The sequence below is a fragment of the Anolis carolinensis genome, unplaced genomic scaffold, assembly GCF_035594765.1.
Source record: "Anolis carolinensis isolate JA03-04 unplaced genomic scaffold, rAnoCar3.1.pri scaffold_13, whole genome shotgun sequence".
In the NCBI taxonomy this organism is placed as follows: Eukaryota; Metazoa; Chordata; class Lepidosauria; order Squamata; family Dactyloidae; genus Anolis; species Anolis carolinensis.
In genome coordinates, this window is record NW_026943824.1 from 14,457,125 (window position 1) to 14,470,383 (window position 13,259).

Below are 13,259 nucleotides of genomic sequence, written 5' to 3' on the forward strand. Positions count from 1 at the left end.
AATCTTGGTTCTTTAACAAGGTCCGTGACTAGGAACAAGGCAAACAGTGATTCTTGGAACTAGATCCGTGGTTAAAAGCAAGGCAAGGCAGTACTTGAATTCTTGATCCGGGAAGCAAGGAACTGGGGTTACGAAGTCCACACACGATCTTACTCCTGAAGCTGCTCTGTTGACTCCGCAAAGATTCTCCCGCGTCAGGCACCTATATTGGGGTCTCGTTTTCCCGCCAACAACCTCTTTCCCTAGAGAACGGGAAGCGAAACCCAACTTTGTCCAGATGCAAGACTCCTTAGAATTTCCCAAGGGAAGCAGGTCTAATCAGCCTGTTGTTTGGCTGCAATCCGTAAACTCCTGCGATTCTGTTCCCTCACTCCTCTGTCTGCACAATAGGATTCTCTCCTAGGGAACGGAGGCGAGGAATGTCCAAGGTCTGTTTTACTGAATTCTTGGGTACAAACATCAACATCCGGCAGGTGAAAAGACTCCGGCTCTTGCTGAACCGGCGAAAACCCCATGTTTTCGTCTTCATCTGCCACGATGGCACTAGGAACAGGACTACAAGGCCCATGAGGCATCAGAGCAAGCTCAGATTTCCAACTGACAATCTCAGCCATCTGACAGCAAACCGATACATTGTTTGAGGCGTGGCTTGCCTCTGCAAAGAGCTGAGCTCCCTTTGCAGGCAACTTTGCAAGGATTTCTTTACACACACACACATATAGCAATTTGGCGCAATAGAAGTTGCTGCTAACTGTGAGAGAAAAAAGGTTGAACATTGTGAAAGCCACCCACTGCATGACTATCAGCCTCCTCTCAACAGACTCAAATCAAGGAAGGGTTTCATGAGAACCACCACTCCTCTTGATGTCCCCCCAGCAACAGCAAGGGTGTCCCTCTGGGCAGCTAAACCAGGCAATTCCAACTGGATGGCCTCCCAGGAGGGTCTTCCTCCAGGGGCAAACCAGGAATGGGCAACTTGGAAGTCCCTAAACAAACTGAGAAGCGGAGTGGGCAGATCTAAAGACAACCTGGCAAGATGGCACTACCTGGAGGAATCCTCCACCTTGTGTGACTGTGGAGCTGAACAAACAACTCCGCATATGTCTGCTTGCCCACAATGCCCTGCCTCATGCACGGAGGAGGAGCTGTTTAAAGCTACAGACAATGCGACTGCTGTTGCCCGCTTTTGGTCCAAAACTATTTAGCTGTTTGTGATTCCTTTAGTTTATCACTTTTAAACTTATTTATTATGCAATCCTTTTGACACGAAATAAATAAGCATGGAAGCAGAACAGCTTCCCACAAAGGGAAGATTGGCTCCTGGCGGGGCCTCTGACGTGTAGTTCAGAATACCTTGGCAGCCTTCAGGTCAACTAACCAGGCCAGCCCGAAGACCGGTCAGGAAGAAACTTTGGAGACCGGAGGGAACAGGGCTCCGATGATCTCAGAGGGACGTGGGGAAAGGGACTGTAACAAGCTAAGAATGACTAAGATTTTTTCAGGCAGGGGAGAATTTTTTTATCCCACCACTGCCAGCAGTTTGTAAAGGACTATAACAACTACCACCAATTTGTAACATGGCGGCACCAATTGGCAAGGAGGTGCCTCCAATGCAGCAATGCGCAACCACCAAAGACTCAGGGAGGAGACCTTTTATTATTTTTTTCTTCTTCTTCTTCACTTTAAATGGTAGCGTAACTTAGTTTAGAATATATGTGACAGAGGTCTGGAGGTTGAAAGAACAATAACAAGTTTATTCAGGCACAGAGCTTAGTGGTTTCAATGTTGTTTCTCACTTAGAGGTACACTTTCTTCAACAGTTGCATCCACAGATGAATCCACTCTCAAAATACTTTCTCCTTTCCTTGAGCAATTTAAACCTTTTCCTCTTCTTTCAACTGATACTATTAACTGAACACTTTGGATCTAACTGGAATTGCTTCCTTTTACCACTCAGATTCTACCAATAAACCCAAACAAGTCACTTGACTTGCTTAATATGACACAATTAAATATCTGAGCTTCCCTGGTTTCCCTAACCTGGAACCAGTCTCTTCCCTGTAACTCTCTGACCAGAGACTCTAAAACCAGCCTTCCCTGTGGTTCTCTGACCACAGACTGTAAAACCAGCCTTCCCTGTGGTTCTCTGATCACAAACTCAGTCACTTTTCAAATTCTGCTCTCTCTTCTGCTAAACGGCAGTTGGCTCCGCCTACATCTCCATGGCAACCAGTTTCAGAATGCAGAGATGGCTACCCCCTTCATGCAATAACTTCATGCAAAAGAAATACACACAATTTAACATATCATCTTCATACTTCAGTACAGGGACCAGCCAAAAAGACAACCCATGGCTAAAGTGTCCACTGGAGGGGAGGGAATGGACCCCACAGCTTCCCACAAAGAGAAGATTGGATCCCGGCGGGGCCACCCACATGTAGTTCAGAACAGCTTGGCAGTCTTCAGGTCAACTAACCGGGCCAGCCCAAAGATCGGTTAGGAAGAAACTTTGGAGACCGGAGGGAACAGGGCTCCGATGGTCTCAAAGGGACGTGGGGAAATGGACCAGCCAAGAAGACGACCCATGGCTAAAGTGTTCAATGGAGGGGAGGCAACGGACCCCACAGCTTCCCACAAAGGGACGATTGGCTACTGGTGGGGCCTCCGACGTGTAGTTCAGAACACCTTGGCAGCCTTCAAGTCAACTAACCGGGCCAGCCAAAGACCGGTCAGGAAGACACTTTGGAGACTGGAGGAAACAGGGCTCCGATGGTCTCAGAGGGACCTGGGGAAATGGACCAGCCAAGAAGATGACCCATGGCTAAAGTGTCCACTGGAGGGGAGGCAACGGACCCCCAGCTTCCCACAAAGGGAAGATTGGCTCCCGGCGGGGCCTCCCACATGTCATTGAGAACACTTTGCGAGCCTTCAAGTCAACTAACTGGGTCAGTCCAGAGTCCGAGGCCGAGAGTGTGTGACTTGCCCAAGTTTATCCCAGAACAAAGTCGCAATCCAATTAGTATTTTCTATATTTTATACATAGAAATGATTTTTTTTTAAAAAAGTCGCAATCCAAACTCTGATAGTAGCAGTAATAGATAATGATAGCAGTAATAGATAATGGTAGCAATAATAGATAATGATAGCAATAATATATAATGATAGCAATAGATAATGATAGCTATAATAGATAATGATAGCAATAATAGATAATGATAGCAGTAATAGATAATGATAGCAATAATAGATAGTGATAGCAATAATAGATAATGATAGTAATAATAGATAATGATAGCAATAATAGATAATCTATCCCACACAGTAGTAGCAGTAATAGATAATGTGATATTTATTGTGTTTATTATTAGACCCAGTCTCTTTTGTGTTACTGACGATGGAGTTTTGGCCACCAATTATTTGGATGCCATCCAAGAACTGAGACATAGATTGTCAACGCTGACATGGCATGTTATGAATAACTTTTCAATAAATTTTTATTGCAATTTCAGTGTGAGAAGTATATCAGAACTTTTACACAACATTTAGACATACAGACATATAGACCAGTGATTCCCAAAGTGGGCGCTACCGCCCCCTGGTGGGCACTGCAGCGATCCAGGGGGGCGGTGATGGCACCAATTAGGACACGGGGGCGGGGCCAGGGGAGGGGTGTGGCTTCTTCCCAAGAGCCCGAGACAGGGCTGAGAATCTATACCTCTCCTGAGGCGCGTGGTGGGACACAGAGGGCGGAGCTAGGGAAGGGGGCGGGGCCTCCTTCCAAGAGCAGAACAGGGCTGAGCCTCTATACCTCTCCTGAGAGGCCTTTTAGGACTAAAGGGCGGGGCTAAGGGTGAGGGCGGGGCCTCTTCCCAAGAGCCCGAGACAGGGCTGAGCCTCTATACCTCTCCTGAGAGGCCTTTTAGGACTAAAGGGCGGGGCTAAGGGTGGGGGCGGGGCCTCTTCCCAAGAGCCCGAGACAGGGCTGAGCCTCTATATCTCTCCTGAGAGGCCTTTTAGGACTAAAGGGCGGGGCTAGGAGTTGGGGCGGGGCCTCTTTCCAAGAGTGTGAGACAGGGCTGAGCCTCTATATCTCTCCTGAGAAGCCTTTTAGGACTAAAGGGCGGGGCTAGGGGTGGGGGCGGGGCCTCTTCCCAAGAGCCCGAGACAGGTCTGAGCCTCTATACCTCTCCTGAGAGGCCTTTTAGGCCTAAACGGCGGGGCTAGGAGTTGGGGCGGGGCCTCTTCCCAAGAGCTTGAGACAAGGCTGAGCGTCTATATACCTCCCCTGAGGTGCTTGTTAGAACATGGGGGCCAGGTATAGAGGTTCAGCTCTGTCAGGCACTTGGGAAGAGGCCCCACCCCCTCCTCTAGCCCCGCCCCCTGTGTCCTGGCAGGCGCCGCAGGACAGGGATAGAAGCTCAGCCCTATCTCAGTGCTCGTAACTCCGCCCATCCCAGTCCTGGCCACCCATTTGTGGCCCCGCCCCCTCTCCCTCCCAGCCCTGCATCTTGGACTAAGGGAGAGGCTCAGCCACACCCTCTCGAGCAGGAGCCACACCCACCCCTCTAAGCCACGCCCCCCTTTCCAGGGCCAAATAAGTTTGGGAACCACTGATAAAGACATACAGCTTTTATGCAACTATATCGGATTCTCAAACAACTTGAAAAACCCAGAGCGGTCCAGTGATTCCGGCCATGAAAACCCTTCGACAACACAGTGCTGAGCTCAACTGACCCCTTGGAGTGGGATGGCGGTGATCAGGGAGCGCCAGGCGCATGGCTTGGCTGCTGTGAATATGTCAAGGGGAGCTGCCACTCAAAGCGTCCAGCCCCAGCGGCTCCTTTGGGGCCCTTCCTCAGTGCGGCTCTGGGGCGTAATACCTCCGCAAGGGCCCTTCTCCGGCGCAGAGGCGCAAGGCCCGGTGCGTGTGCAGCAGCAGCCGAGGGAAGCGGCTTGTGAAATAGCAGACAAACCCCTGCGGGACGTGGCCCAGGGCCTCTTGCACCTCGGCAGGCAATTCGTGGTAGTGATGCTTCTGCAGAGAGACATAGAGAGACTAGCCATGCATTGCTCTTCTAGCAGAGGATTTTGACCACCAAACCCTACCTTGCTCTATCTATATTTATAAAAGGGTAATGAAATTTCGGCCTAGGACAAAACAACAAAACGACACATCCCAGAAACACTAAACTTGGCAGCACAACCCCTCATCCATGCCTCTACGTTCATACAACAAAAAGAAAAGAAAAATAAAGTCCTAATTAGAGGGAGAGGAATAATTGTTTTTATCCACTTGCTGCCAGTTAGAAGGCTAAGCTCCGCCCACTTGGTCTCCTAGCAACCCACACAGCGCAGGGGACAGGCAGAGTTAGGCCTCACTTAGGCCTCTTCCATACTGCCTATAAAATACAGATTATCTGATTTGAACTGGATTATATGGCAGTGTAGACTCAAGGCCCTTCAACACAGCTATATAACCCATTTATAATCTATATATAATTTATAACCAGGGGGCTCTGGTGGCACAGTGCGTTAAAGCGCTGAGCTGCTGAACTTGCGGATCGAAAGGTCCCAGGTTCAAATCCCGGGAGCAAAATGAGCGCCTACTGTTAGCCCCAGCTCCTGCCAACCTAGCAATTCGAAAACATGCCAATGTGAGTAGATCAATAGGTACCACTCCGGTGGGAAGGTAATGGCGCTCCATGCAGTCATGCTGGCCACATGACCTTGGAGGTGTCTACAGACAACGCCGGCTCTTCGGCTGAGAAATGGAGATGAGCACCAACCCCCAGAGTCGGTCACGACTGGACTTAACATCAGGGGAAAATCTTTACCTTACCTCATCTTATATTATCTGCTTTGAACTGGATTATCTTGACTCCACACTGCCATATAATCCACTTCAGTGTGCAGTCGGACACAATTGGACTTAATGTCAGGAGAAAACCTTTACCCTTTACCTTAACTACCACCAATTCCTCAATACTTTATTTCCCATACCACCAGACTTCGCCACAGCAACACGTGGCCGGGAACAGCTAGTTATTTCTAAAGAGCTGGATTACAGAGGATCTGAAATCACAGAGTGGCAGAATGGTTTGAGCATTGGATAGTTGGCTAACAAATGAAGTTTATTATTACCGTATATACTGGAGTATAAGCCGACCCGAATATAAGCTAGGGCACCTAATTTTACCAGAAAAAACCTGGGAAAACATTGACTCCAGTATAAGCCGAGGGTGGTAAATTTCAGAAATAAAAATAGATACCAATAAAATTACATTAATTGAGGCATCGGTAGGTTAAATGTTTTTGAATATTTACATAAAGCTCAAATTTCAGATAAGACGGTCCAATCATTATTCTCATCTTCTTCAATATAAATGTGCTTATGTATCCTTTTAATAATAATAATAATAGAGTAAAATAATACATGTAATAATAATAATAATAATAAATACAGGAAAATAATACAAGTCATAATAACGGTGTAACGGCATCAACTGCCACTTGTAAGCCGCCCTGAGTCCCCTTGGGTGAGAAGGGCGGAATATAAATAATTGAAATAAATAAATAAATAAATATTAACTGCATTAAGTTTGGGTTGCTGTGAGTTTCCTGGGCCGTATGGCCATGTTCCAGAAGCATTCTCCCCTGACGTTTCGCCCACATCTATGGCAGGCACCCTCAGAGGTTGTGATTTATATTGTAAACTAGTTCAGTGAGGTTTGTATATTTGTGGAAAGTCCAGGATGAGAGAAAGAACTCTTGTCTGTTGGAGGCAAGTGTGAATGTTGCAATTAATCACTTTGATTAGCATTGAAAAGCCTTGCAGCTTCAAAGCCTGGCTGCTTCCAGCCTGGGGGAATCCTTTGTTGGGAGGTGTTAGCTGTCCCTGATTGCTTCATGTCTGGAATTCCTCTGTTTTCAGAGTGTTGTTTTTTAAAAAAAAAATTATTGAAGTTTATTATTAAAAAGAAAAAGAAAAACAAACAAACAAGCAAACATGTAACATAAATGAAGGACGTACAGACATACCATTGTGCAAAAAAGTAACAAACAAAAAACATAGATTACTATACAAATTTGTGTGAATGTCTGAGGAAGAAATAAATAAATTAACCTTAAGAGGAAAAAAAAGGGAGAAAAGGAAGAAAAAGAGTAAAAATTGAAGCCTAAATCATCCCAACAGACGCAACATCTATGCACCAACAATACAATTACATTAAAATTGACTTCCTTCTATTGTGCGGTGTTGTTCTTTATTTACTGTCCTGATACAGTAGAGTCTCACTAATCCAAGCCTCGCTTATCCAAGCCTCTAGATAATCCAAGCCATTTCTGTAGTCAATGTTTTCAATATATCATGATATTTTGGTGCTAAATTCGTAAATACAGTAATTACATCATAACATTACTGCGTATTGAATTACCTTTTCTGTCCAATTTGTTGTATAACAGGATGTTTTGGTGCTTAATTTGTAAAATCATAACCTAATTTGATGTTTAATAGGCTTTTCCTTAATCCCTCCTTATTATCCAAGTTATTCGCTTATCCAAGCTTCTGCCGGCCCGTTTAGATTGGATAAGTGAGAATTTTTTAAAAATACACTGGTAGTCAGATTTTGTTCCTTTTCATGGTTTCCATGAAATTTTTTCCATGGTTGCATTTTTATGGTTTCCAAAGCCTGGCTGATTCCAGGCAGGAGTCAGCCAGGCTTCGAAGCTGCAAGGCTTTTCAATGCCTGATATAGATGTGGGTGAAAAATCAGAAGAGAATGCTTTTGAAACATGGCTATACAGCCCGGAAAACTCACAACAACCCATCGATTCCAGCCATGAAAGACCAATGGTTGGGGAATATGGGTGCTCTATGCTGCCTAACAGCCCTCAACTTCCACGGGCTCATATATCCAACCCCTTTTTAATTCCTGTGGCTTGGTTTTAGGTCAGCAATAGGGATACCTTGTTCCTCATGGCCCGGAGGAGGTCACGCACAGAGCTGCCTTTGTACGTCCGGAACTTGCGGAGGTCTGTGGCAAGAAAGAAAGAAAGAAAACAGCAAATATCCTATTGTGGGTTCTATGGGCAGTCAAGGGTTTCCATGGCTATCTATGAGACCAGACCTGTCTGCAGCGGGAGGGAGATGTGGGTCCGCCAGTCGCCACGCACCACTTTGTGGTCCCCGGCTTCCAATGCGCTGACAATGGGTCCCTCCGCAGGCTCCTTCTCAATGCGGTCGCTGACGTCCTGGGACCAAAGCAAAGGCGCAAGAAAATACAGAAAAAGAAATGCACCTTCAAAATAATAATAATAATAATAATAATAATAATAATAATAATAATAATAATAAAACTCAGCCGCTATCAGGACCTCAAGATTGAACTTCAAAGACTCTGGCAGAAACCAGTACAGGTGGTCCCGGTGGTGATGGGCACACTGGGTGCTGTGCCAAAAGATCTCAGCCAGCATTTGGAAACAATAGACATTGACAAAATCACCATCTGCCAACTGCAAAAGGCCACCCTACTGGGATCTGCACACATCATCCGAAAATACATCACACAGTCCTAGACACTTGGGAAGTGTTCGACTTGTGGTTTTGCGAAACGAAATCCAGCATATCTATCTTGTTTGCTGTGCCATACAACGTCGTTGCGTTGATAATAATAATAATAACAACAACAACAACAATCTGTCAGCTGTAAAAAGCCACCTGACTGGAATCTGAACACATCATCCAAAAATATATCACACAGTCCTAAACACTTGGGAAGTGTTCGACTTGAGATTTGTAATACGAAATCCAGCATATCTATCTCATTTGCTGTGTCATACTGTGCCTTTGTGCCAATAATAATAATAATAATAATAATAATAATAATAATAATAATAATAATAATAATATGATGTTTGGCCCAATGGCCAAACAATAAGGTGTCACCAGCCAGAGGCCTATAAATATCTGGGCATATTAAAGCTGGACAACATCAAGCATGAACATGTGAAAACTGTGGTCAGTAAAGAATACACACAAAGGGTCAGAAAAATTCTCAAAAGCAAGCTCAATGGAGGCAACACCATCAAGGCCATAAACACCTGGGCCATACCTGTCATAAGATATACTGCTGGCATTATAAATTGGACACAGGCGGAACTGGACAATTTGGACAGAAAAACAAGAAAACTCATGACCATTCATCATTCACTGCACCCTCGCAGGGATGTTGACCGGCTATATCTGCCTAGAAGATCCGGGGGCAGAGGACTCTTACAAGTCAAACAAGCAGTCAAAGAAGAAGAACATGCCCTGGCAGAATATGGAAAGCAAAGTGAAGAACCTGCTTTGATTGAAGTCAAAAATCAGAAACTCCTCAAAGCACAGCAGACAAAAAACCAGTACAAGAAAACCGCACTACAAACTAGAGCTGACAGCTGGCACAAGGAAGCATTGCATGGAAAGTTCCTTGACAAAATTGAAGGAAAAGCTGATAAGGAGAAGACCTGGCTCTGGCTCACGAATGGGACCCTGAAGGAGGAGACAGAAGGCCTGATCCTTGCAGCCCAGGAGCAAGACATCAGGACAAAGGCCCAATGTGGCCCAAATGATTCATTGGAACTTATGCCTCAAGTACCACCAACCAGCAGCAAAGAACTGGTGGGATCACAAACCTGCAAAAGTCTTGGAAAATGAGCACGCAAAGATACTGTGGGACTTCCGAATCCAGACTGACAAAGTTCTGGAACACAACACACCAGACATCACAGTTGTGGAAAAGAAAAAGGTTTGGATCATTGATGTTGCCATCCGAGGGGACAGTCGCATTGACGAAAAACAACAGGAAAAACTCAGCCGCTCTCAGGACCTCAAGATTGAACTTCAAAGACTCTGGCAGAAATCAGTACAGGTGGTCCCGGTGGTGATAGGCACACTGGGTGCCATGCCAAAAGATCCCAGCCGACATTTGGAAACAATAGACATTGACAAAATTATGATCTGCCAACTGCAAAAGGCCACCCTACTGGGATCTGAGCGCATCATCCGAAAATACATCACACAGTCCTAGACACTTGGGAAGTGTTCGACTTGTGATTAGTGATACGAAATCCAGCATGTTTATCTTGTTTGCTGTGTCATACTGTGTCTTTGTGCCAATAATAATAATAATAATAATAATAATAATAATAATAATAATAAATTATATAAAAATGTAATGTGTGTTTTTCCCATGGAGTAATCAACAAAACCATTGAACCAAATCACATCAAGTTTGGCCACAAAAAACATAGTCATCCAATCTGGGTCTTTCAATAAAAAAATAAAGTCCAATTTATGGAGGACAAGGAAGAGCCGTTCTCCCCCTGGCTGCCAGTCAGAAGGGTAGGCCCCGCCCCCTTCATGTCATAGCAATCCCCTCAGCCACAATGGCGCCCAGTGGACAGGCAGGGTTCACTTAGGCCTATAAAATACAGGAAATAACATATACTAACTACCACAAATTCCTCAATACTTTATTTCCCATACCACCACACTTTGCCACAGCAACGCATGGCCGGGCACAGCTAATAATAATAATAATAATAATAATAATAATAATTATTATTATTATTATTATTATTATTTATTTATACTCCACTCCATTTCTCGAAGGACTCGGCTTACACTGGGACAAGACCAAAACAGTATTAGAATCCAAAACAGTATTACAAATTGACTCTGATTTATGGCAAACTTAGCATACAGATTTCTTGGTAAGACCTATTCAATGGAATGGAAAAGATTGGGGTTTGCTCAAGGTCACACAATGGGTTTCCATGACACATCGGGAACCTGAACCCAAGGCCAGTCCTCTATGTGTTTTAATTCGTAAATGTATCATGGATGCATAGATAATTAACAGTAATAATCAGGTTAAAAGCAGTATGCCTCTTAATGTATTATAACTTTGGACATCTGACCTGGAAGAACTGCAGCTGCTTTTCGGGGTTCCAGAAAAAGGGGTGCAGGAGGACCTGGGCGGCCGAGGGGCGCAAATGGGGGTTGCTGTCAATCATGGCTTCTATCAGATCCCGTCCAACCACGTTGTCTTTGGGGCAGAAGGATAAAGAGTTGGTTAAAGCAAGTCAAGCACATTGCTTTTGAAATGGCAGACAAAGGTTTGAGGAAATGAGACAAAGAGAGTTCCGGTGGCTGTAGGAAAAAAATGACGTTTATTCTCAGTAGCCAGAGAGACTAAGCAATATGGACCCTCCTTTCTCCAGGAAAAAAAAGGGTACAAGACAAAGGAACACAGATCCTTATATACTATTTTGGCCTACCTCTATCTACGTCACATAGGTATTATCCATCACCAATTAGTGTCAAAAAAGTCTTACTTTGCACTTTACTAAAAGCTACTTTTGCATTTTCCTAAAATATAGACTACTTTCAAGACCTCTGACCCTCCATTAGGCCTTATCTAAGGAATTCCCATCTAGGCTCTCAGGATCCATTAATTAAGGAATTCCCCCTACCTTAGCTTGTTAGAGAGTCATTAGCACTCCTACATGGCACCAGGTCTTATCTTGACATCCCAAAAAGCCTTAATTTGTTTCTTGTCCATTAGCTTATCTATTCTTGTTGACACTTAATATATGTCTCTGAAACTTAGAGTGAACTTTGGTCTTTTGCTATGGGTAGACAATTATCTGCTGAGCAGAGTGTATTTTAGGCTATAGGCATACAATTCTGCTTGTGATTACATTTTCCTATTTCTATTTCTTAACATGATTACATTCAATATATAGTTTCCAATACAAGTATTATATTTTCCCAATACACCTTCATCACTTTCATGAATGTAAACAACATCCCTGCAAAGCAAGCCAGTAGTACTATCAGACCCATAGTGATGCAGGGACGAGAACTAAGTGAATGTGGATTATTCAGTCCCACTTGAACTCAGATTCACCCTCACCATGGGTCTCCTGCTGCAGCCACTCCAGACTATAGGTCCCGGATAGGATGTTGGCCTGGCGACGGAAGCTCTGCCCAAAGGGATGCCGCCCGCCGGACACCACGTAGTAGAAGACGCAGCCAGCCGAGAAGAGGTCCACTGCACAGGTCTGCCGGGAATCAACCAGGGGTTGGGAAACTGTTTGGCTTCCCGGGATCCAAATCCAAGGATAGGGAACTGTCTCAATCTGGCCGCAAAGAACTCCCCAGAAGACCAGGCTCTTCCCTTCCCCATGGCACCATCCTTGGCTCATCCCCACTTGGCCCTCCTTCTGGGCAGGATGGCACAATCTAAGCCCTCCTGACAAATCTAGCCATAGATCTGATTGCAAGAGAGAGAGATGATAGATAGATAGATATACTGTATTTACTCAAATCTAATACTCACCCTTTTTGGCTAAATCACCTTGCCAAAATTTGGCTGCGCATTTAGGTAAAGATAAAGATTTTCCCCTAACATTAAATCCAGTCGTGTCTGACTCTGGGGGTTGGTGCTCATCTCCTTTTCTAAGCCAAAGAGCCGGCGTTGTCCGTAGACACCTCCAAGTTCATGTGGCTGGCATGACTGCATGGAGCGCCGTTACCTTCCCGCTGAGCGGTACGTATTGATCTACTGATATTTGCATGTTTTCGAATTGCAAGGTTGGCAGGAGTTGGGGCTAAGAGCGGGTGTTCACTCCGCTCCCTGGATTCGAACTGTCAACCTTTCAATCAGCAAATTCAGCAGATTGGAGGTTTAACCCACTACACCACTGGGGGCTTATATACAATATATTATTATATTATTAGTATAACTCAATGCTAATAATATAATAATATATTATATTATTATATTATTATTATTATTATTATTGGATTTGAACCACTAACCTTTCAGTCGGCAAGTTCATATTTCTTAATGAACTAAGTGCCCCTCTCTTTTCATTGGAATATAAACTTTTTGGAGCATGGCAGCACAAATGTATGTATATATGGCAGCACAAATGTATGTATATATACTAGGGTTATCCAGAAAGTAGATTACATTTTGGAATTAAAGATGGGTAACCACCCCCCCCCCCACCCCCCGATGATTTCGACATATTTTGCACTTTTGGCCCAGATTCTTTGAATTTAACCCATTATTTTATCATTTTATTTCTGTTTGTGATTTTTTAAAGACTGTTTTTATTGTTGCTTGATGTTTTTATCGTTGATTGATCTGTTCTATTGTTCTGCTTTTATATTGTTGTGTCTGGGCTTGGCCCCATGTAAGCCGCCCCAA

General features: G+C 44.5%; 1 protein-coding gene across 1 annotated transcript in view; it reads right to left on the bottom strand.

Annotated features, from left to right (window-relative positions):
- Positions 1-4,365: 4,365 nt before the first annotated feature.
- ern2 (endoplasmic reticulum to nucleus signaling 2) overlaps positions 4,366-13,259 on the bottom strand; it is a 41,642-nt gene continuing 32,748 nt past the window's right edge. Inside the window, exons 18-22 of the mRNA XM_003229643.4 lie at positions 11,958-12,105; positions 10,960-11,087; positions 8,127-8,250; positions 7,966-8,033; positions 4,366-5,035 (exon numbers count right to left, since the gene is read on the bottom strand). Coding sequence (XP_003229691.3) covers positions 4,856-5,035; positions 7,966-8,033; positions 8,127-8,250; positions 10,960-11,087; positions 11,958-12,105 — 648 coding nt within the window. The 3' untranslated portion in view covers positions 4,366-4,855. The remainder of the gene's footprint in view (positions 5,036-7,965; positions 8,034-8,126; positions 8,251-10,959; positions 11,088-11,957; positions 12,106-13,259) is intronic.